Source organism: Simochromis diagramma, unplaced genomic scaffold (assembly GCF_900408965.1).
Source record: "Simochromis diagramma unplaced genomic scaffold, fSimDia1.1 OVJJ01000216.1, whole genome shotgun sequence".
Taxonomy (NCBI): Eukaryota; Metazoa; Chordata; class Actinopteri; order Cichliformes; family Cichlidae; genus Simochromis; species Simochromis diagramma.
Window position 1 is genome coordinate 4,919,463 of NW_024386883.1, and position 25,149 is coordinate 4,944,611.

At 39.7% G+C, this 25,149-nt stretch overlaps 1 protein-coding gene across 1 annotated transcript; it reads right to left on the minus strand.

Moving 5' to 3' along the window:
* On the minus strand, positions 1 to 25,107 carry synj1 (synaptojanin 1). The gene is made up of 33 exons (XM_040033212.1): positions 24,927 to 25,107; positions 23,825 to 23,987; positions 23,529 to 23,615; positions 22,414 to 22,681; positions 22,044 to 22,269; positions 21,633 to 21,716; positions 21,184 to 21,261; positions 18,882 to 18,943; positions 16,385 to 16,481; positions 15,493 to 15,668; positions 14,984 to 15,065; positions 14,749 to 14,901; positions 13,423 to 13,588; positions 13,077 to 13,100; positions 12,375 to 12,566; positions 11,607 to 11,691; positions 11,115 to 11,255; positions 10,836 to 11,028; positions 10,595 to 10,753; positions 10,066 to 10,222; positions 9,787 to 9,913; positions 9,407 to 9,619; positions 9,244 to 9,322; positions 8,912 to 9,077; positions 8,612 to 8,794; positions 8,020 to 8,148; positions 7,785 to 7,823; positions 7,527 to 7,565; positions 5,065 to 5,103; positions 4,353 to 4,405; positions 4,058 to 4,247; positions 3,281 to 3,609; positions 1 to 2,229 (listed from the first exon to the last, which is right to left on the minus strand). The coding sequence occupies exons 2-33, from the start codon at positions 23,946 to 23,948 to the stop codon at positions 1,228 to 1,230; spliced, it is 5,142 nt and encodes a 1,713-aa protein (XP_039889146.1). The 5' UTR covers positions 23,949 to 23,987; positions 24,927 to 25,107; the 3' UTR covers positions 1 to 1,227.
* Between the last annotated feature and the right edge of the window lie 42 nt (positions 25,108 to 25,149).

Here is a 25,149-nt window from a genome sequence, read left to right on the forward strand (position 1 = left end):
CACACACACCACATTCTTTAATAGTTTAGTGTGATGCTTTGGATGAATCAAGAAGGATCAAAATAACAAAAAAAAAGCCCTCTTATGCTCACTCAGTCTTCAGGCTCAACAGCCAGGAGCGCACACGCAGTGCATTTCAGTTACTCTATGCAAACCACTGACACTGGTCAACACCCCACCCACACACACACACACACACAGACACACACACACACACACACACACACACACACACACACACACACACACAGACACACACACACAGACACACACACACACACACAACACACTTACTTAGCAATTATTTTCCATACTGGAAACACACATTTATACATAACTTCTATGTATAGGTTTTGATAGAGGGCTACAGAATATGTTCAGCTAAGCGTAAGAAACCTGAATGAACAGAGAGAAAACAAAATGCATTTCTATCCGCTGGATGAGATGATATTAAAGAGCATGGCTCCCTGGGTGAGCAGTCACATTAACTGACCTGTGCTGTCTTTTTCCACACTGTGGCTTTAGCAAGGAGGTGATGACAACCTCCAGTGCAAAATAAAGTACATTCATGATAAAAGCAAGCATACCATGTAATGCTATAATTTTTTTATCTCACATACAAAAGAACAGAAATAAAACTTACAATTAACTATATTTGCAAATCAAAGAAAACTGCTGCGGACAGCAGCAAACATCGGGGCAAATGTAAACCTGCAGTGCATAACCTTCTGTGACGATACTGTGAAAAGTAGATTAGCATCAACTCCGGCGAGGAGCTCATTCAAAATGAAGGATATGAACCGTGGTGTGCAATTTTAAAAGTTACACAGATTTAGGTAAAACTTTGCAGGCAAGTGCAGCGTGGTGCACGGCCAAGGAATATTTTGATATTGCACAAGTGAATACACAAATGATTTGTGCGTATAGATATACTTTGATTAACATACTGTAGACACAGGCACATGTTTGCTGCCATGAATAAAAAATAACGATCAGAATGATTCTTAGTAAAATAAGTGTTAATATCCGGGAACGTAAAGTCAACAACACACTTTTGGGCTCATACTCTTCTCATCGTACTGCTCGAGGTACAAAGCCTTTCCTGTAATTCAGAAGGGAATTGGTCTATACTTCTTAAATACTGTCTCTTTTGTACATACACACATATACACATTTATCATAGATCTATACATATCTGGATATGCCCTTTACATATGAACTGTGATTCTATCTTTCCATTGAATCCCTGGGGAATAAGCCGTTGTCAGTGGGTCCCTCTGGGAGCTTTGGGTTACTGGTTGCAGTTCTATTTGGGATGGGAGGAGAGAGGGTCGGGATTGCTGCAGGCATGGAAGATAACCACTCTGGTTCTAAATTAAACACAGAGCTGGAAGGCTGCATCTGAGTTTGGGGCACGAGGGAACTGGAAGGAAAGACTGGGTTTTGTGTAGTTTTGCTTGGAGGTTGAAAATCATCATCGAAAGTGACCCATTGCTTAGCTTGCTTTGCTACTGGGCCAGGTAGCTGGTGTCGAGGCGCAATGGCAGGTGGAAGAGATGAGGGTGCCACCATGGGTAAAGTGGGAGGAGGAGATGGGTTAAGGGCAAGAGGGAGTAAAGAAGCAGGAGCAGGATTAAGACTGGATGATGGTCCAAACAGAGACATGGTTTTTTGGAGTTGGGTGGTGGGTACAGCTGCAGGAGCTCCTGTTTGAGTTGGGGTGGGTATCAGTGGTGGAGTAAGAGACACAGTTCTCTGAAGGTTTGCTGTTGGAGGCGAAAGCTGAAAAGTGAAGTCAGGTGTGAGCGGGCGCCGCTGCTGCTGCTGCTGCACCAGTGGGCCAGTGAAGGGGTTGGTGCTGCTGGGTCGGGCAGGAAGTGGGTCAGCTGAGAAAGGGTTGGGGGAGGCGCGTAGCGTCTCCTGAGAGCGACTGCGAGACGGGACCGGAGGAGGAGGGAGCAGCGTCGAGGCAAATGGTGACGGGGTGGAGAGTGAAGAAGAGGAGGATGAATCAAAGGCTTGCAAATCTGCTAGAGTGGAGGACTGGTGGGAGAAGGATGATGGGAGAGTGGTGGAGGAAAAGACAGTTGGCGTACGCCGGGAGGATCCTCTGGTCAGTGACTGGGTGGTGTGCCAAGAGGATGAGGAGGGCAAGAAATCAGATGTAAGTGTGTCAAAGGGGTCGGGCTTCCATTGTGCTTCTCCTTGAATCCCATTCAGTCCGTTTGTCTAAGAAAGGACAAAACAAAGAAAATGCTTCAACAACAAATGCACTGTGAAGATATGAACCATGCACTAATATGACTGGAGTACTTAAATATCAAATGAACCATATATTTTGAAACAAATGTTGAAGGGACCTCTTGGTTATTCGTTGTAAACAAACTTGACTGGAATGACATTCATAACACAACATTGCCAAAGCTTTTTTTCCCCTCCAACTTGTTTCCCCACCCATAAATGGTGTGACGCGCACGCACGCGCGCACGCACGCACGCACGCACGCACGCACGCACCACTACAAAAAATGGTTAAAATAAAACAAATCAAAGGAAATGTCAAAATAAATTCTGATGTCATTGGATATGAGCTCACTCAACATCTGCAGCACAGTGAACCCATATGAAAGGACAAGTGACAGGAAATGGATAACAGCAAGCATCACATTTTCATCTGTTTTTCTTATTTTCCCATCCTTCTCAAATCTTTTATGGTTTGATATGTTGACGGACAAAAGAAGTAAAAACAAATGACGCTCTGCTTTATGAGCCTAACACACAAACACAAAAAATATGCAAGGCCTTATAGGAGAGCAAAACATTCAGGTTTGGCATTAAAGATAAAATCGATTACAAAATAAGAAAAAGGGAAGTTACTGGGTTTAATGTATGAAAGGTTTTAACATCAGGACTGTGCTATGGAGGATGAGACAAAAAGGTGGTTTAATATCAAGTACCTTTCACCCTGAGGGCTTCTCCAGCTTGTGAAAAAGAGACAAATGTATCAGAAAGAGTAAAGCAGAAAGAAAGACAAAGAACACTCAGCTCATCTGACAGAAAAGGAAGCAGAAAAAGATCTTTTTCTATTTTTGTAGTCTTTAACCCACATCAGTTTCATAAGTAGGTGTACAACATCTTATTTAATTAACCGGAGTTCAAAATCTGTCAAAGCGAACCCAAACAGCAATCTGGAAAAATAATCTCACTGTACTAATTAAATAATTGTGTAAGTGTGTGTTCACTACTTCCAATAATTAAACGAAAAGAAAGTTGGCAACTACCTGTGCAGCTGGGGCAGTCTCAGACTTGGCAGCGTCAGGTGGCAGAGCATGAGAGGAGCGGGAACGTGGTGGGGGTTTAGGAGAGGCTAAACTCGGCTGAGGCCCGGCGGGGGCGGCAGCAGCAGGTGCAGCAGATGGACCTGCTGCTTTAGGGGCTGGCGCTGGCTGTGGCTGGAGAGGAGCTGGAAGTGTGGGCTGCATTGGAGGTGGAAGCTGAGACTGAGCTGGAGGGGCAGCTGGCTGAGGCTGCATGGGAGGCTGCATGGGTGATGAAACCTGGGGCTTCACTGCAGGTGGAGCTGCAGGAGGTGCTCCTGAGGGTTGAGGACCTGAAGAAGTGAGGCAAGAGTGAGGAAACAGAAAACGGTTAAGGCTTAAAGTTGCTGTGTGACAACAAAAGACTTATTAATCAAATTTCTGTGTATAATTAAATTAACTGGCCATTTGAACACCTCTAAATGTAGCCTCTGTCTGAGATGGGCTGTTTTAGCTCCCGTCTCTTTTAGCTGTCCTTCCTTTGAGCCTAACATGTCCTGACTGGCTCGCAAAAGGAACCTGCCCCTCTAAGACTTTTGATCCTTACAGAAACAAACAGTGGTAGCTGGATTTCACCAATTCATCTTGTTCTTTAATCAAAATGGCAATTTATTAAATACACCAGAAGCCGTTTTAGTTTGAAGAACGATTTTGGCGACATTTTTCACATTGGAATATCTCAGCAATGCCCCACTATCGATAATATAATTCATTAACCTCTATGAAAACGTATTTCTTTACCCAGAGGAAGGTCAGCTGGTTTGGTCTGGGCACTGGGCACAGGTCGTGGGGCTCCAGGGTGGGTATCTGAAATAGGGCGAGGGGCCCCGGGATGCACCTCTGGAATGGGCCTTGGTGCTCCAGGGTGAGATGGAGGTGGTGGGCGAGACTGAGGTGTCACACTGATTACCCCAGCTCGAGGAGGGATATTCTGGAGGGTGAAGAAAGAAAAGTGAATAGAAATTAGGAGGTGGGCAAAATTTAAAAAAGAAGAAAAAAAGAAAGAATGATGATAAATCTTAAGTATTAAACTCACTGGTCTGGAAGCACCTCCTGGTCCAGGTGCTCCTGCTGCTGTCTGCCCTCGACCTGAGAGACAAACAAAGTGTAAGATAATTTGTTCCAAACAATACTGACCATGCAGGGTGTGCCCTGTAGGTTGAGATTCACAGAACAGGGACTTTTAAGATTAATAAGTTCAAGCTAAAGAAAATTTTAAAGCGGCACTAAATATCATTCGAACAGACTGCAAACTGACCCGAACCTATGACAGACCAAATTCCCTGTGGCTGACTTCATAATTAATGATGACTCAGTCATTCCTGAGCTGCAGGAGGTCTGGGAGAGAGGCAGGCCTTGTTCTGTGAGCCAACTGCTTACCACAGAGAAAGCATACTCCTCATCTTTCACTATTCTCTTCTTGAGCTCCTCTCAGAGCCTGCAAACATTTTCTCACGCCACTTGGATGTCTGTCTCTGTCTAACTAACTCCGTTAACTATACAATCACCCCTGCCAACCACACGCACCCTTAATGTAACAGAGGATTTAGCTAACCAGAGTCACCATACAAATGAGTCAGGTCACCAATAGGCTATTAATCCAAACCCTATCCTCCAGCCCAGGACAGGCGTATTTTGTATCAGGGTATTAACACATACCCAAGTAAAACACAACACAAAGATAAGCTCCCTTGTCTTTAATAGTATATGGATGCTCAGTGAAGCTTTGCATGCTATCAGGCACTCACCTGCAGCATCTGGCCGAGGAAGAGCAGGGCTTTTTTGTCCTTTGCAGCACAAAGGAAACCAAACCACATTTTGTTATACACAAACTGGAAGAGTACTGATGGGATATACGTGCCCCCAAGGATAGTACGGTATAAAAAGCAGTAGCAAAAGCATATGCTGGCAATAATGCAGCAGTGCAGTGAAGCATGTGATGCTGTGAACACCCACCTGCCACCTCCAACTAATCAAAAGGGATTAGCCAAACTGAATTAAAGACCACCTCAAAGACCAAGAGATTTCCCTTCAACTCACATCATCTCCCCAGGTTTGACGACAACAATCAGACAACTACTTGTTTAGTCCGTAATGACAAAAGACACACTTGTCAGGTATCCTTTTCATCAGTATGTGCAAATGGTTTTTAACAAAGTATGGAACTCATGACCCCTGATTTATTTTCATTGTCCAACTTTTTATACAGTTGTAAAATATAATTCTAGAACCCAATGACCTCTGGTGGATGTCGTGTACTGCCAGTGAATATTAAATGGGAAGGAAGAAATATAACCTAACCTGCAACACATCTCTCTTTCTCAAACACGCACACACAAGATTAAAAAGAAGACTCAGAGTAAAACATCTGTAAATCATCAATGTCATAAAAAAAGTCTAATTCACATTGATGACCGGGCGCAAAAATACAGGGATCTAAAAACAACTCCTCTCTGGTTACCTTGACTGGCCCTCCTACCAAGCCGTGGTTTGGGAAACTGGACACAGTCTTAAAGTCAAAGAGGGAAAACGATGTTTTGATAATAAAGTACAGAAGGACACATGATAACCAATTTATTAAAACCAAAATTACTAAGTTTTGGTGTTGTTGAAACATCATGACAATGTCTACTATGTATATTACATACTACTCAGAAATCGAATAAATACAAGAAAGAGTAACCAATGTCTAAAACACTAAGAATACTGCAGGACTCACAGAGGGAGTACAGAGGGGGAGACACTAATGACTATATAAGAATTTATATCAGGGGTATCAAACATAAGGTCTTGGGGCCATAACTGGCCTGCCAAGACTAACCTGTGAAGGACGTCATACATTTTTATCTTTTAACCGCGTTTTAAAAAGTTTCACTGCTTTTCTTACTGATGAAGACCTCCACCATGGCCATTCACAACACATCAACATAATAAATTATAATTAGTAATGTTACACATTTACTTTTTAGAATTTAAGCCCAAAGATTCATACGGACAGATTTCTTTCATTTACCACACCAGCATTTCATTATAACGTAGCAAAACTGAGACAAAATGTTGAAAATAGGCTGTATGTGGACTGCAATGTAAAATGAGCTTGACATCCCTGATTTGTATCAACTACAAAGAACAAACAAATAAAACACACACACACACGCACACACTATGGAGAGTACTGGGAGGATGCACATTTAAACTTGACCTAAGTGGTCTTCAGCACATTTCAACTGACAAACTTCATAAACACAGTTAATTTTGTAGCTGCTCCCTGTAAACCAAACAGATCCAAATATCTCATTTCAAGTTTTCATGACACCCCAGCTGAAAAGCTCCAGCTAAATCCACAGTCCATCCAGATGTGTGTGTATTCATTAAGGTTCAGGTATGTGTTGCATTAGTGTTTCAGCAAAAAAACAACAACATACATTTAGGAGAAAAATATTGTGTGTAAATTAAACTTAACTATAAGCCAATTTCAAAAGAAATGCCTTTAAGCCTGAGCAGCTCTCAGTTAGCAAAATTTAAAAAAAAAAAAATTCAGACTATATAATGTTAAATTATATATCCAGCAGAACGTCTGGTGTTATTTGCTCAAGAGCATCTCTATGACAGCTGAGCATGTATGGCCAGTAATTCTTAATAAGCTTTTTGTAATATGTTATTCCTACAAAGCTTGTTCGTAATTAAACTCTAGAAGCAAAATGATGACAATATTCAATATTTACATTAATCTGAAATCTCATAGCATATTCTTGTTTTACAGCACACACACACACACACGCGCACACACACACACACACACACGCACACACACACACACACACACGCACACACACAGACTAAATGTTCCCAAATCAGCACCGATTCATTGCTCCTGTCTGCATGCAATTCAAATGAAAAACAGCATCTGCTACATCCAGTGCTTACACACATCAACTGCACAGCAATCACTTTACCTCCAGAGTGCCTTCTAATTGGCTCAGGGCTCATGCCTCCTTTAGAAATAAGGCAAAGCATGCGGGAAAGTGAAAATGTTAGCATCTGCCTACATGCCATACAATACCGGGGAAAAATATTAAACTACAAATCCAAATTCAAATTAAAGATTTATTTAACAAATTTTCTCTGCATAGCTCTAATGGAAAACAGCACTTGCTAAAAGCAAACGCTTACGTAATGTAAGCATTTAACTACATAGCAATCACTTTACCTCCAGAGCTCCTTCTATCTGGCAGAGGGCTCATGCCTCCTTCAGATATCAGGCAAAGCATGGAAAAAAGGTGAAAATGTTATTATGTGCCTATATGTCACAAAACCAGGCAGAATAATTAAAAAAAAAAAATATCCAAACTTCTAATTAATGTTAATTTTTAGCTGCTTATCGATGTGTAGCTGGCATATAAAACAGTGCCTACTGCATGGAATGCTTAAGCAACCTAAGCATTTAACTGCACAGCAATCACTTTACCTCCAGAGTGCCTTCTAACTGGCAGAGGGCTCATGCCTCCTTCAGAAATAAGGCAAAGCGTGGGAGAAAGTGAAAATGTTAAACTCCACAATGCAATACCAGCCAGAAAAATCAAATCTACAAACTTCCACTTAAAAGTGACATCTATTTTCTCTAAGGTTGCCTGCTTATTTGTTCTTAAAAAAAAAAATCAGGCTTCAATGAAATGTATGCATGACTCCAGAATTTACTCTACCTGAAGGTGGTGGTGGGCGTTGTGGAGGTGCTGGTCTGGCAGGGGGGGCGTTGGGGCGAGGAGGAGGTGGACGTTTGGGCTCCAGGCCTTGAGCTGTGGGGGCACCAGGCTGGAAGTCAACAGGAGGCCCTGTGAGGAAAAGATATATATGTAAGAGGTAAATTTATTTATTTAAAAAAAAAGTAAGTAGATTAAGTGACATTTTCCCCCCCATTTCCAAATGGGTCGAGAAAATGTATTCCTGCCCAGTTTAGAGACATTGTGAAAACATGCACATTTTCCCCCAACGGTTTTTATACAATTTCTTGATCTAAAAAAGCATCTGTTTAGTTTGGACTTAAGAAAAGATTATGTTAAAAATGTCACTTAAACATCTCTCAAAAAGAAAACAAGTAGTTTACTGTAATATACACATCATCTGCCAAAACTAAACATAAATTACATCATCACGTATAACATTCCCTGATATTCCTTCCTCAGTTACAATGGACTTCAATCTACTCCCACACATTACAAACAACAAAATTACAGTTTACATTCCAGCAGGCACAGACCGCCATGAAAGCACTTCTTTACTAAGTGCCGTATTTACCTTGTGATGGTCGGGAGGGCTGTGCTCCACGGCTAGGTCTGCTGGGTGCAGCAGGTTCTCCATGGGTGGGGGAGGGACAGGGGCTACTTCTGGGAGAAGGGAGAGGGGAAGATCCAGGGCCAGTCCCTGCTCCAGGCTGCAGGTGCTGAGGAAGGATCTCCTCAACCTCCTCGTCCACATCACCTGGTACGGGACACAAGAGGGCATGAATTAATAACTGGAAACAGTGCCCTACAGCCATCATTTATAGTGCACATTTTTCAGGATAAGGACTGGGATTGCTTGGCAGCCATTCTTCACCTTCCATGTCGTAATCATCATCACCCACGTCTGTATCTTCAGCAAGCAGGGTGGAGCTGGCAGATGTGGGAATGCTTCCACAGATCCTCTCTACACTCATCTCTTCCTCCAGACTCTTGATCCAGCCTGGACTCTTCAGACGGATATCGATCACCTTGCCAAGGACCTTAAATGTAAACCAGGTGATACAGACAAGGCAGAATAAAGAGAGTAGTTACCACATACACCACCGACAAAAAAAGGGTTGATAGACATTTATATGAGAGTTTAATAGTGATTTTAAATGTTTTGTCTTTTAGCTTTGGAATAATTTTATACTCGTGAAGACTTACAGTGGAAGCACTGAGAGACAGAGCAGCTAGAGCAGAGTACCCTTCCAAGAAAGTCACCCACATCTTCTCCTCAACGAACCTGCCCAAACAAGGCCACTGTCAATACACACTAACCATCTGAAGGTGATATGCCTGCCTCTTTGTATTAAGATATCAGGCTCACCTAATGAGGATAACTTCTCCAAAATTAGCAAACTTTTCCAGCAGCTCGTCTATGAGTGCATCATCAAAGTAGTCGTCAGGCCCGGAGGAGCAGAGTGACACCAGAATGGTGCCATCTGGAGGCCCCTGCCGGGCAATGACATCCTTGTAGACCTGATGCCGAGCCTCTGGGTCCACTTCTAGGATGTCCACATCTATCACTGCCACCACAGGCCTACAGATAGATACAAGGGAACGCAGGTCACTCCAATGATAGCGGCACTTGATTTACAAAAAAATGCCACATTTTAACCACTGCTGTTTCTAATCTATGTGATGAGATAGTTTAACTTTACAAAGTTTAATCTAAACCTTTACACTTCTATGTATGCTGTGAGTTACCTGTGGTCTGAGGTCTTCAGCTCAGCCCTTCCGTAGTACTTTAAAGTGCCAGGGCTCCAGGTTTGTTCTACATCATCATCACTATCTCTAGATGAAGAAGCTGCTCCTACTATATTCATCTCCTGGGCTGTAAAAAATACACAAACACAAATATATATCAATGCAAGCATATCCTCTGAGCTCCTATTTCTATTTTTCCTGTGTTGCTTTAGAGATCTGTAATAAAAGGGAAAAATAATTTGGTTTAGATGGGTTATACACACTGACTTTGCATCTAACCTGTTTTGTCAAAGTTCCACTTTCTCCTCTTCCAAAGTATACGGTCAGTCCAGGCGGGCGTGCGGCACTTCTCACTGGTGTCATAGTCTTCTGAGAAGAGGTCATACTTATAGGTGGGGGCAAAATCTAATTTTCCCTCAATAAAACCTCGAAAGACCTGTGGAAGACATTTTTAGATTAATATCTTCATCACAGGATCTTTTTTGTAATCCAAAGTACATTTACATGAAGTAAGAGACCATACTATACAGTCATTTTATATAATTAACATTACAACACAGAACACTCAATTTTTTATTTTTTTTTTTTACAAACCAAAAGTTTGATATCATAAAAATCACAACATAAATTATTTATGTAAATCTGACATATTGCAATATATATTGAAACAGTGAAAAATACTGCTCGGCTGGTATCATCACATTGTTAGCAGATGTCCAGGCTCAGTCCCACAAATTAGCAGACACTCAAACATGGATGCGTAAAGTATAACATCTGCATAATTATGCATGTGTGCTGTAGGCTTTACCAAACCGGCATTCTTCTGGTCCAACAACTGGTCCCCTGCTGTCAAGGCATCCCAGTTCTGCTGCTTGATGAGATCTTTTACTTCCTCATTAGGCAGACTTATACGATAGTTAAAGTCTCCACACCAGAACACATAATCATGTGAATACAGCAGACGGCCCTGGAGGGTAAGATTTATGTTATTAAGCATTTAACTTAGACAACAGGGTGTTTTCTTGACTTAATAATGTTATGGTTATTACCATGGGGAAGCTGAGTCTGCGTGTGATCTCATTGTAGTCGTCATTCCTCTCTTTGACCTGTGATTGGCCGGCAGCAAAGTGGGAGCAGACGAAGCAGATGCTGGTGGTATGGAACAACAGGCGGATTGCCACACCTCCTTTATTACCTGTGGCGCCACCCATTCCAGTTTTTACAGTATCAACAGCTACATCCCTGGAACACAACGAATATCAGATTACATCTACTACCATACACCCCTAATTATATAACTACTAATGTGGTTTCTGTGCAGCTTATACCTGATAAATGGTGCATGCTGTGGGCGGATGAAAACAAAAAGACACACTCCCACCAGCTGCTCTGAGGCAAGCAGCACATACTTGTGGTCCCGTGAGATATTTTTTTGGAGCTCAGCAGCCCACAGCTTCTGGTTGGTAGTACTGAGACAGGAACAAAATGAGGCATTACAGTGCAGATGATAAAGTTAACCAAATTATCATGTTAACTGTCTAACTGTTAGAAAACCCTCAAAGCAGTTCATGTCATAGTTCTGGCATTGTCTAATGACCTGAGCAAGTTTTAGCAAACTCAAAACTGTAAATCCGCAGCCATTGCTGCAAACAACTTTTTTTTCTACTTCATTTATTTTTCACTTTTAAAGCAATCAGTGTATCGTTGAAGCTTATATTTCTTATCTTCAGTTTTTTAAAGGAAAAAAAAAAGCTCTAGTGTTGTTGTAATAACTACGAGACAAAGTTCTTTAATCTTAGATCACGATCTTGCACACATACCTGGCACTGACAATGTTTCCCGCATTCAGTTCAACCATTTCCTCGAAACCGATGGCAAAGATATCTATGGGGTTTGTTCTGCTGTCTGTAAAAAGGACAAAAATCTAATTAATGATCCATACGTGTAAACATTCTAATACCTTGATATGTTCCATTATAAGAATATGGAGGTAGTTTGATTTCAATAAACGTCTTTTAGCTACACGTGCATTATTTCAATTTTAACTAATAAAAAGTATGTTAGCATAGTATTGCATAATTACTGTAGGAACAGCAAAAGTGATTAACTATACTGTACCTACAGGGTTCTGATAAAGGACAGCAAGCAAGTATATAACTGTACAAGTTAGTCAGAAAATATCAGCATCTTAACATTTATACCAATAAGCATTAAGTACCAGAAAAGGAGCATGAAAATGTATTCATAACAATCCACCTTTTCTAGAAGCATTAATTACAATTAATTGTACTCTCTAAACGTTAAATGATCAGATTTAGATGTGACATCAAACTTATTTTGCCATTCCAATTGCTATCTCAGTTTCGTGAACTTATATAAGCAGTAACTTTTCATATTTAGTATAGACATGAGAATTCTTCCCATCTAAGGGAAAAATGTGCAAACTGTCAGAAAACAAACAAACAAACAAAAAAAAAAAAAACCACCCAAATATTTCTCTTACCCAATAAATGCACCTAATAAATCTAAAGATATATAAATATATATCTGTAGATTATATATACAAAAAGTCCAAAACACTGACATACCCTGGAACTCAGGATGTCCTGCATTCTTTGGAGCATCCAGCAGCCAGTCGTTGAGTGTCTGGTTGCGGAAAGCAATGCTTCGAAACTGTTTACCCCCATTGACATTCCAGGTACCGATGCAAACACGAATCTGCTTGGGCCTTGTGTATTTATGGTAGTTCTGACACATTCCCAACAATACTCTTGGAGATGCTGCAGAAGGGAAAGGATTTGAATTAAAATGTAATTCTACAGTTAGTTTAGTACATTTATGTATATATGGACGGCTGCACTCAGGGTAACAAAACTAGAATGGGAAACGCTAACCAAAAGCAACAAAACCAATGGAAAGGTGGTATTCATATACTATGAATGAAGACCACAACAATGTCATAAAACATGGGGCATGGGAGAAAAGGATGCAAATCAGAGCTTGTGCTGAAATACAACAAAAGGTTCACATAATCAACCTTGGTAATGGTTCACTGCTGTCTGTAAAATTCCACTTAAAGGCGTGTTACATTTCAATGCAAAATTAAAAACATCTTTTTTTAAAATTACAGTTTAAGAAGCCTGATGATATGCAACAGATAGTCAATTAAACCACTACCAACACTGGTTTTCAAACAAATGGAAAATAAAAAGTAAAACAAATTATAGGACAAGGTTATGACGGGGTAGAAAAAGATCCATCCACTGGTAGCAGTCTGCCAGTTACTATACCTGATTGTAAGACAGGCTCAGTGACTACAATTGTGTGCGAAAGCAGAGAGGGAGAGAAGGGAAAGAAGTGTGGGTTAACCAGCGCTGTAACAGTTAATACCGGCAAAGCAGTCAGTCAGGCCGGAAGAACGTTAATATTAAGCTTCCCACTTTAGTGACACAGTAGCTTTTGGCTAACAGGGCTATAACATACAGGAGCATACAGAAAACATATCTAAGCAAATAATTTTCTCTTGATGGCAGAGAAATAAAATTATATTATGAACATTAAAATGTAACTATTCACCCCAAAATTTTAGGCAAGATACATCCACTAATCCAATGAAACCCCCCCCCCAGCATTTACCATAAAGACTGGAAGTGGTGAGCAAAGCCCGAGCTTTGTCTGCCAAATCACTGTTGAGTGTGGAGCCTAGCCTCAGGATGTCTATAGCCTCCTGCTTTGAACTGTCAAAGAAGTTGTTCTGGATGGTCCGAGTCACAGAACGAGCTCCATCTTTCAGCTTCCCCGCCTACAATAACGACAGGTATTCACACACAGTGCAAAAAACAATTACATAAAGCCACCTTAATTTTTAACAATGCTCTAATTTGGTGTGAAGAGTCTGTACTTTCCGCTCCAGCAACGGAGAGAACAAAAGAGGACCACTTCAGAGAGATCAAATGAATACAGATTGTGACAGAAGAACTTTAAAATGTCACTGATTGATGCGCAAGACAGTTTGATTTACAGACACTGATAATCTAGACTGATTCCTTCAGGTTCCAAGAAGATATCAGACAGTGCCCGATGATCATTCATTTTTTTCTTCTCATATTTATGTAAATCAGTGATGAGATCTCCATGGAGTGTCCACAGCAGGTTTTTCTAGGACAGGGAACCCTCAATGGCAATACGACAAAGAAATAAACAGAGGTCTGACCTAACCCTCAATCATCATCACCATCCTCATTTAACCCAGACATGGAAATCAATAGTTCACCACGACGGCTCAAAACAAAACATCAACTATCTTGTTAACTTACCACACAGGTAGAGAGGTCCAGAGGACAGCCGAAAGAGACAGCACACAAGAGTTAAGAAACAGAAGCACACAGTTCTACACACAGAAGATCAGCTGTCCATGCAGAACTGTCATTGCAGGTACTACATGCCCATTATTTATATTACTTACTAAGTCCATACTTGTATTATAAACTGTAATTTATGCTTTAATATCCAAGTTAAAACTATCATTTTAAAATTCATGTCAAATAGGATAGGATCATTCCTATTTTTAATTACAGCTTTTTATGCTTCCCCCTTTGTTTATGTACCAGAATAAACCCATCTTTGGTTCGGTGCATGTCTATCCAGTAACATGACTGCAGTTCAGACATATCAAATGTAGTTTTTAATATTTAAAAGGTCACACGCTTTAAATATTAAAAGTTGTGACCTATGTAGTAGTAATAATAATAATAATAATAATAATAATAATAATAATAATAATAATAATAATCATATATCCAGAAGCAACAATTAAAGTTTGCTGGAATATGCTGCGCTTTATCAGGTAGGCCATAATCTGGCTGCTGGCAGGGAAATTGAAAAATTATTTGAAGTGCTTCAATTGTGAATTACTGCTAACCTGCGTATCGTGTGCATTTTTACTGCAGTAAAAGTCTGTACCTTGGCCTTGCCATCCAGGGCCCCGGTGCCTGCATAGATCTTACTGACGGAGTCACCATTAGCGGACCACATGGTCCTAAAAACCTCTTGAAACCTGGCCACCAGCTGTGGTTTCTCTGTCAAACCCATTTGTTCCAACTGCTTAGGCAGCATCTGAGGAAAGAAGGGTGACAGGGGTCAAACTAAAATCCTCTTTAAAGACTACAGGAGCAGACAAGCTCAGCAGTACTCTTACCTCGAGAGCAAAAAAAGCTTGGACACTGTTGGTTCTATCCAAACAATCCAGGCAGTTGGTCCTCATAGTCCCTCCCTGAGTCCTAAAACCACATAATAAAGAGTTATTGCAGCTTTTCTTCCCCCCATCATGTACACTTAAAACTTTCACTGGTGACAATGGCATAATAAAACACCTGTCTACACAGGGTATCATTAAAGGCATTTAACTTATTAGTTTACATAGTGCTAAAATTGCTGCATGACTTGTGAACATATCATGAACAGAAGCTTCAATTCAAATAATAATCAGATGCAACTAAAAAAAACAAAAAAAATTAAAAGGTACAAGGGAATGTTTGGGGTTTGATTTTTTGCATAAATAAAAGTGATTCTGTGTTTTAACAGTAACAAGAAATATTTTTTTTAAAAATCCATCCTCTTCCACTTATCCACTTCAGTGTTACAGATTACAGATCTCTCATGGGGTAAGAGGTCGGGTACGCAGGCATGCAAGCACCAATTTCTCACCTTAATATCCCAGTTTCTCCAGAATAGTAGAAGAAACCACACTCTTCTATGAATTTGTTGAGCTGGGGCTTGAGGACACTGTGAAGTTTGTCTGCCTTTCCACCTTTCACATTCTGATGGTAGTCAAAGTTCACCATTTTCACTGCTGAAGCATGTTCTGATGCTTTCAGGTGACTCTAAAATGGTGAGACAGGTAGACTTACTTCCTCAAAATCAAATCTATTGCAAAACTATTTTGCATGTAAGGTGTGTTGCCTTAACTGAAGGGCAAATTAATTTGCATTGCAAATCATTGACCTGAATTCTTGAAGCATGTCATAGTAATGTGTGAACATCCCGTTCGCATAGTCAGAAACCATTTTATATATTTTAAACACAAACTCAGCTCACTGATGACATCAACAGCATTTATGGCAATTAACCCTAACATATGACACCTTAAGTCCCAACATTTCTAGCTGCTGCAAAACATGTAACATCTTTTGCATTTGCAGCTATATGGGGTTTTATACTTCATTAGGTAAACTTCCTGTGTGGTTTGAGGGCAACTACAAGACCACAGAAAAAGACAGGGTTCGAGATCTTATGATAAAGGGTAAAAATAGAGGATGCTATGGTGTGCAAATATGTAAAATAGAAACAAATGAATAATGCTCTTTACTGACTCATTCACCAGAAAATACAGTAAGAAACTGAGGTAGTCTTTCTTGAGCAGCAGTACCCACCCACTTGAAATATTTTTCCCTGCCTTTATGGCGTGGGCTTACGTGGACACAACAGAGACAATCTGTTTGAACACACATAGCTTACTGCTAGTGTATTTTGGAATGTCATCCTCAGATAAATATCTTACAGCACGTCACTGTTAACAGACAATGTATTGACCTCTCACCTGAAACGCTTTGCTGAGCATGTGTTCCCCTTCTTTACTTCCAAGCAGGTTGATTATCACCTGCTTACCATACAATCGCCTCAGTGCAGTAAAGTGTCTGCAAAACACACAATCTGATATAGTAAGCACTTTATAAAAATGACATTAAGCAGATTTATCTTATCCTTTACAAATTTCGCTTATAATAAAATAAAATAAAAAATTCATACTTTGCAACAATAATTAGGACAGACAAATACAAATGACTCATCTATGATTAAACACCAACAGCCTAGTTTGCATCAAAAGTCCTGTCACTGTAGCAACCTTAACACACAACTCTGTGGCGTACTGTTGTGTTAAACGATGCAAACGCGAGCGCTTCACCCACATTTGCAACTTAAATGGGACCTGTAATAAAAACTTATTTAGAAGCAGCGTATGAATAAATAGTCTGACAACATTAAACTCATGCAGCCCTCAGTTCTTAACAACAACACTGATAACACAACAGCAGCAGCAATGATGAGCCTCTTTGCACACTGTGAAGTGCAAAGTGGCAGACTCGTTACTGAGATTGTGAAAGAAAGCGTGTTCCTAGTGTCCAAAACAGCAGCACTGTTCCTGTAAACACTATTAAAGCCTTTATTGAGAAAAAGCTCGTGGGAGTCCTTCATCAAAGCACCTGATCAACAAACTAACGTGAAGAAAAGCAAACTTTTTAGCTGCTCAATCCACCGCAATCTGTTTTACACAGCGAAAAATTGAGGCTGTGACTGAAAACTGATGTGAGTAACTTGTTATAGCTTTGCAGATCTTGACAGATCTGAATCCTACTGAACACCTATAGGAGACAAAGACAGTGCTCTTTATCACCACTAAACACCAAAAGAGGGATTCTTTTATAAGAATGGTGTTCAATCCCTCCAGTGATATTTGAGAGTTATGGAGAACTGCTGAGGTGCTGTTCTGGCAGCATCTGGTGGCCTAATACTTTCTAAGACACTTAATATTGTCTGTAGGCCTCTTATCTTAATGTTCCTCACAGCTTAAGATTTATATATCCACATGTGGCTCAAATGTTCTCAAGCTGTTCAAGCAAATGTTCAAAGCTGTTCTGAGCTGCACTCTCTTGTTCCATTGTCACTTGTAAGGCCTGTTCCTACCTTTTAATCTACCTTGCCCCTCTTATGAGATTTCCTCTACAAATGAATGCGGGTAGAATCCAGAAAAAGGACATTTCTATCCATGTCAACCAAAAGCCTGCACAGGACCTTAAAGCCTGCCTGGAATTCTCTTCTGGTTATTTCTTACAAGGGGGTTATAATCTTACTATAGCCTGTCTGTTAACACCACTGTTAAGATATGTGCTGAATTAAAAGTGATATGTAAAAGCTTTGACTGCAGTCATATTAATGGAACAGAATGTCATTGTAAAAGCAAAGCTTTTACAATGACATTCTTGGCTGCAAACAAAAACTAACCAGATATCACAAAGGATGACTCATCATCCCTTAGCTGAATAGATATTAGAAAGATTAGTAGCCCTGACAACTACTTAGAGGGAAAAAACAAATAATGTGTTACACAGTACTAATGATTTAAAGTCTAATATACATTCATATTCATAACTCCATTAAAATGCTCCACAAAAAAATGAGTAGAATCCAAAAGATCTGGAAATCAAAGAAGTGCTGACAGAACTCTGTAAGACATATCTGCTGGAATGCACAGTGAATGACATGGCTACTTTGAGACTGGTTGGGTAGCTGCTGTGGGCTGATAAGAATGGAGTTCATACTATCAAGGTGTAACCCACAGATTCGGGTCATCATTTTTGTTCTTGATGACCTGAGTGTATGCTTCAGCAACAATGCATTGAGCTTAAAGCAAAGGAACTTGCAGCTCTGTTCTGTTGTTAACCCTACAGCTGTAACAAGCCAGTTCACAGTGAAATTCTAGAAAAAAAGAAAAAAAGTTTCATTTTATAAAGACTAAAGTCAAATTGTTCTTACTGGGAAAAATCTTAACTTATTTAATGATTATTAAAACATTTGCGTATGTAAAGAAACATTTATTTTTAGCAGACGGACATTAAGACATTGAGAGCAGTTTAATTTTTCACTTTTTTGATATTTAAATTTAACCAAAAAATGTTTGTATTTAATGAGGCACAAATAAAGTTAGCTGTCAAGAACAGGCACACACACACTCATTAATTGAAATAATGATTTCCAAATTGAATGAACTACCTGTGATTAATGTAAACCACAGGTTATCAAGGCTGATGGCTAAATAAGGGCTACTAATAAACCAACCTCTGAGGACACACTGCAATTAATGTCTTCTTCACAGACCTTAATAGTTTTTCTCTACTGTGACGAGTACATGAGATATACAGGAATAATATAGCATTTCCTCTGTGGTTCAGAGGAGTGGCTATCTGTGGTAGGCCAGATAAAGCTGCAGGAAACTGCTACACACAAAAAGAGCTGTGCACACAAAACAATTTAATTACCTTTCAAATGCCGGCGCATTTGCCTCAAATCCCCTTGAGAGTTTGACACGATGAGAACCAACCTGGAGAGACACAAGTCACAGTGTCCTTCTTTGGTGAAAGATACCAAAAAAGTCTGTTTTCTAAACACACACACACACATTGCAGATGACCAGAAAACCCTATGATGACAAATGGATTTCGGAAAGAAAGTGTAGACATCTGAAATGAGGAAACGAGCTCTTAATAGGACCCAAAAAGAGAATTGCTGAGGAAAAGAGCAACATAGGTGCAAAACGGGGAGATTTGTTCCAACAAAGACACTGAGCAGCAGATAAATGATACATTGTAATTGATCAGCATTTTCCCACATTTAGCCTCTTTTTCTCATATTAATTCTCATTTTGAAAGTATGCTGATACTGAGTAAATCATCAGTCTCATAGGCAAACATGACCACACGAGCAGACCTGGATAGGCTTTGCAAGACATTGGCATTGTGGACTGTACAACGCAAGTCTCTTGACTCTGCAGAGCATGTCTCTACTTGTTCCTTTGTTATCCCTACCAATTTCTGCCTCACTCTGAGTTTACATCTTCTCTTCTCATTTGTGCATGGTGGCTCAGTGGTTAGCATAGCAAGTAGTCCTGGGTTTAAACCCAGGAAGGGCCCTTGCTGTGTTGAGTTAACATGTTTTCTCTGCTTATGTTGGTTTTCTGTGGTTTCTCCCACCATCAAATAACATGGCATCTTAAGGCTGGCTATCTGGGCCCAGGACACTCTTGCAAAAGAGACTCTTAGTCAGCAGAGTTTTACTTCCTGTATAAACAAAAGTTGATTCTCTCTGTGTTCAAATATTTCTCTTACTGTCTGTGACAGCTTGTTAAAACAAGAAAAAATACAGCAACACTCCCTCATATTTCAGCTAGTGACTCAGGATGCTTTCTGTGTCTAAAAAAACTAGTTTCTCTGGAGATAATACTGAGGTCTATTACCGAGTACTGACTTTCATTGTGTTGTGGAAGGTTTTTACTTCCCTAAGAATCTTATATTTCCCTTTATTCTGCAGTGTGTGTTGAGCTTAGAATTAATCTGCTTTGTTTGCTTCTATGCGCCAATGTGGCCGAGCCTGGGCATGTGTGGAAGGGCTAACATTTTTGCTCCATGCTGTTGTCATTTGTCACTCCTCTCTTTCTCTACTGTTGAGCAGGTCTATGCTTTGCATATTTTATAACTTCCTGAGATGGCATCTGAAACTATTCAGGTTACAGCTGCACAACTCAGACCTGCAGAATAACTGCAGTCAAATCAGTTTTCTTACTTGCTCTGAATTCAAAAGCATCTACTGTTCTATGCAACGTTAACTAAATAAGCTTTGTCACCGACTACAGGAAAAATTTTTTCACATTTTGTCTACTAATCTATAAAGCAGTAACTTATTAAATAAACATTTTCAAAATTATTTAGAATTAACTAAGAGGGATCAACCAATCATTTTAATGATTTACAGCCTTAAGACTACACTACAAATATGATTTGTAGACTAATTAATATCTGTCTAATGTGCACTAACTGAGAAAAAAAAAAAATCAGTAAATTTTACCATTGATAAACCAAATGTACAAAACCTGCTCAGGAGATATTAGAGAGTATGAGGAGGAGAGCTTAAAAGCCACAACTGGTGGGGATGAAGATCTAAGGCAGTGCTTTAAAGCAGGAGGACTACAGTTTTGTCTGAAAACAACCCCAAGCCCAATACCCAGTGTTTTGACCAAACCAATGACTTTGTGGACTGAATTGGTGATTAATTTGGTCTTAGCTTTTTTTAAGAGCTCCTGCAAAATTGAAAAGCTCTGTCCATATTATCAAATTAAATACTCATCCAGTTGCCTGGTGAATATCAGCGGACACAATGAAGGGAAGTGCTTCGGGAATGTTTTCAGATCAGGTTCTCTCACCTGACCAAAGATGTCTGGGAGCTGAGGAAAACAGAAGAATGCCCTTTACCAAACACTATCACTGTCATTAACCTCCCCCACATCTGATCTAATATTCCAGACTGTGCAATGTCAGGATAAAGGGAAGAAAATCCCACTTATTTAATTTGCATCACAAAGAACACATGTGATTCCACTTCCTGATCAAAATATCAAAAATATTTTTACTCTGTACAGATACTGAGTATAGGAAGAAAATTCCATCAAGGGATTCCCTGATTTTCACAGATATCCTTTGTCATTGCACAGGGGAACACCTATCTGCAGTCTGAAAGCACCAGCACCAGCAAAGCCAAAAAAACACAACACAAACAAAAAAGTTATACCAAGTGGAGGTTCTCAGCCAGTCTATTAGGGTGCCGATTCTCATTCAGTTGCAACAAAACACCCTTAATGGACTTTTTCTGAACACAGCAACAAAATGTGTTAAAAAGTGTGTGATAAATATATGCACTCCATTCCCTTCACACTGTCTTAGACAGACACATCTGCCATTTTTAAACAGTAAAACTTTTTTTGGCTTGTTCTGCAAATGACCAGTGCCAGTTTCATCAGTTCTTTAATTCACGCACACTGTTCCAGCAAGCCAAACTGAGCCTCATCTATAACTACAGCATCAATGATAATAATGACCAGCTTTTTAAAAAACAAACAAACAAACAAACAACCCCCCCCCCCAAAGATCAGGCCTACTTTCATTTTTTTTTAAACTGTGTGGCTTAATATAGGAAAACCACAATCAACAGTTGTATGGGATACATTTAGCTTTCATTACCTGGATTCCCGGCTGTTCCCAGAAAAGAGAAATGGACCCACGGATCTGTATGAAGGATGAGACTTTGTCATCCAGGAAAATAACCTGTTCAAAACAAGATTACAAATTTGGTTTAGTGTATAATGTAACATTTTATGAAAAGAAATTAAATCCTAAAATAAGTAAGATGGGAAAAAAACTAAACAAAAAACACACATTGTATAAAACATCCATCTGCATAGGTGTATACTCGCGTGTGGTTTGTAGCTGAATTTTCAGGAAGCAAACGTAATGTAAAGCAGAAATCATAAAACAGACTATGTGTCGTTATAGGGCATGAGCACAACCTGTCAACACATGTTTGATCCTCAGCTTTTCACGGTGTCATTTTTATGGCAAGTATAAGGTTCCAAAAACTTTAACAGATTTCACCTGCTCAGTTTCCACAAAGTTGGCCACTTGTCCATCATCATTTGTTCCTCGGACATTGAATCGCGTGCCGGCACGCTCTGAGCTTAAGCGTGAGAAGATGCATGCCTTGGCTTGTTTGTGCCCTGCATAGATGGTCCTGATCTCCACACCCCCACACATCAGCCTCAGCAGCCAGTCGTCACAGTTTACACCGTAATGTTTTAGGTGCAGATGCAGAGATTGATTCCTAGTGATTCACAAAGTCAGATGTAACCGTAAACACAGAGAGCAGTTTTGCAAATCACAAAAGTTCCCCATATCACAAAATGAGAAAAACCATAAATTATAGCATATCTATAATATTGGAACAGTAATGCTTTTAAGTTCCTACCAAAAGAAGCGGTTATCTGTAGTGTCTTCTATGATTCTGCGATGTGCATTAAGACTCAAGTCCATGCTGACTCCAGTGGAAGACCAGGCAAAGTAGAAATGTCCTGAGTTTAGGACCTTTCGCACCTCAGCAATTCGTTCCTCATCTCCTGGATCATTCTTCAGTGATATAAAGTCTGTCTGCGTGACCCTGAAAACTTCTGAATCCTGCACCTTGCCCACGGAGCTGCAGCCTGTCACAACCACAAGACTGTGGAGCATGGAGTCACCTGTGAAAAAAAAATGTGAATATGAAAAAGAAAAAAAAAAAAATTACCATATCTAGTGCACACCCTTCTCTTATTTCCAGTTTTCATATATATATATATATATATTTTTTTTTTTAAATTCTTTGACACTACTAAGATATCTTCCAAGTTCAAAATAATTCTTTATCTTATACTGGGTGTGGGTGAAGCTCCTCAGTTCATTCACTATCTGAAGCAAGCCATTTCAGCTACTCTCCTTTAAAAGGACAAATTCCCTTTAAGCCAACTATCATTTGATGGGCTTGCAAACAAACAGACTGAACAGCAGGTGGGTGGGGCTGCTATGCTCACAGCCAGAGTTGTGTGCCTGATATCACAATATGAAGGATATTCTCTCTTTCTGACATCATGAAGATGCAAGAGTAGAAAAAAAAATTCCTGGATATCAAATGTTTAGAACTTGATAATCTGACCTCACTGTTTAAAACACAATTTTAATATTAGCATCCACAACTGTAACATTATATATATATATATATATGACAGAAAAAAAGTATTTTACATCCACTATAAAGAAAAGAAGGAGAAGAAGCAGTGCTGGAGTGTTAAGAAAGGAAATACAGAAACATTACAAAATTAAATTCTGGACAAAAAATGGTTAAAATCGCAAGCCACTCAAATCACAGCTTTAATCGCTTACAGTGCTTTTTTATTGTTGTGATAACAAGAGCCTTGAAGGGCACATGGAGGACATGAGAAAGCAGCTTAGAAGAAAGCAGCAATGGTGAAAAAAATCAGAGCAAGTTCACAGTCAATCAGGAATGGACCCATCTAGGAGCAACAAGCAAAACACATTCTCTCGTCTTACCAAGGTTTAGGCGAAGAACACCCAGAATTCCATAGGCATCTACTATCTTGGTATATGTGTTTTTAATAGCATCCTTCTCTGCTGCCGCTAGAAGACAAACAATGGCAACAAAATTTAAGGAAAATATTGCACCACCTTCCTTTGAAAATCATAGCACTATATCACATCCACCACTACACAATAAGGGATACTCATCTTTTAGTTGCATTGCTTTTACAGCTTCCTTATTTGGTGCAATGGCTTAAAAAGAATGTAAATCATATCTTATTATAGTATAATCAAACAAGATGCCTTACACAGAACAGCAACAGCTGCTGATTCAAACATGAGGCATTCCTCCCTGGCCCTAGTTTCCACTATGACACTGTAAGGTGGTGGGTCCAGCTTGTGGTAAATACGATATCCCTTGCTGAAGGCCATAATTGATCCAAGCTGGAAAAAAAACCCCTATGTTATTACCTGGAAAACAAGAGAAATTTAAAAAAAGAATGACAATAGATCAGAAAAGAAATATTCTCACATAAAACACCTGCAATTTAATGACGATGAAAGCATCAGAAAGGTGACCTCAAATCTGATCACTTTTTTTTAAAAGATGTCTGGCTCAAGATCAAAGTTATTACAGTTTGTATAGCTAACAGACTAAACCAAAGGTAAAGACATAAAATTTTCCATAATTTTGCAACACTCTTATTGTGAATTTAACGATTTCGGGGTTTCTTTTATTTATTTTTTTCAAATTTCTATTTAAACTCATAATTAGGCAATAATTAAATTCCCTAATCCGGAAAGGGGGTAAACTTGCATTGCGAAATCCGAAGCTTAACGTGAGATCAAGTGCAGATGCAGCTCAGGCCCACGCCTATAATTAACTAATATAAAAAAATTAGTACTGCAAGTAACTCAAGATTGCGAGTATCAGGAGCACTGCGACTGATAACGGTACTTGACAGTTAGGCCGGGGGGGCTTAAATACCATCCATTGGACAGTCACGACTCCGTATGCAACGGCAGAACAAACGCTAACGTTCACCAGCGAGGTAGCTCAAATGCTAGGTTTTGTGCAATCCTAGACCGACAAGTAAAACGACAGATGACAGTATAAAACGAAAGTAGTAGTAGTAGTAGCTGCCTTTAACCTCTGCAAAGCTAACTGGTAACGCTAGCCAAGTTAGCTGGATGAATCACAGGGATAGCTATGATTCGCTAGCCTACAATATTTTGATGGTGGCACTTATCTGCATGTCCGGGGTGATAAACTGTTACTATTATATACATTTAACAAAGTCGGCCATGTAAAACATTTGCACGCAAACATAATTTACATTTCTGCAATTCTTACTACCGACCGGTTTTTAAAGAAATTATGTAGAAGTAACACAATTTATCTGGTCTTACCGTCTCCCCCGCCGGGTTGTAACTCCGCTGTCACAACAAAATCCTTCCCGGTGTGTTGGCAAAATGGTACATTCCGACGCAAACGTCCGCCTACCTCACGTTACCGTAATAGCCAAGGAAACGTAAAGCGCATGCCTTAGTACAAGAAAGGCATTGGAGTATGTAAACTAAACGTTTTGCAAGTGTGCAATATTTTAAATTCGTGTTAATATGCAGTTATGAA

Bases quoted from the DNA above. Each gene is read 5' to 3' on its own strand.
- synj1 (XM_040033212.1), bottom strand. From the start codon at position 23,948: ATGGCCTTCAGCAAGGGATATCGTATTTACCACAAGCTGGACCCACCA. The intron at 10,754-10,835 runs GTAATAACCATA...CTTACCCTCCAG, and splicing joins GCAGACTCAGCTTCCCCATG to GGCCGTCTGCTGTATTCACA. The intron at 4,248-4,352 runs GTGAGTTTAATA...TTCACCCTCCAG, and splicing joins CAGGAGGTGCTTCCAGACCA to AATATCCCTCCTCGAGCTGG.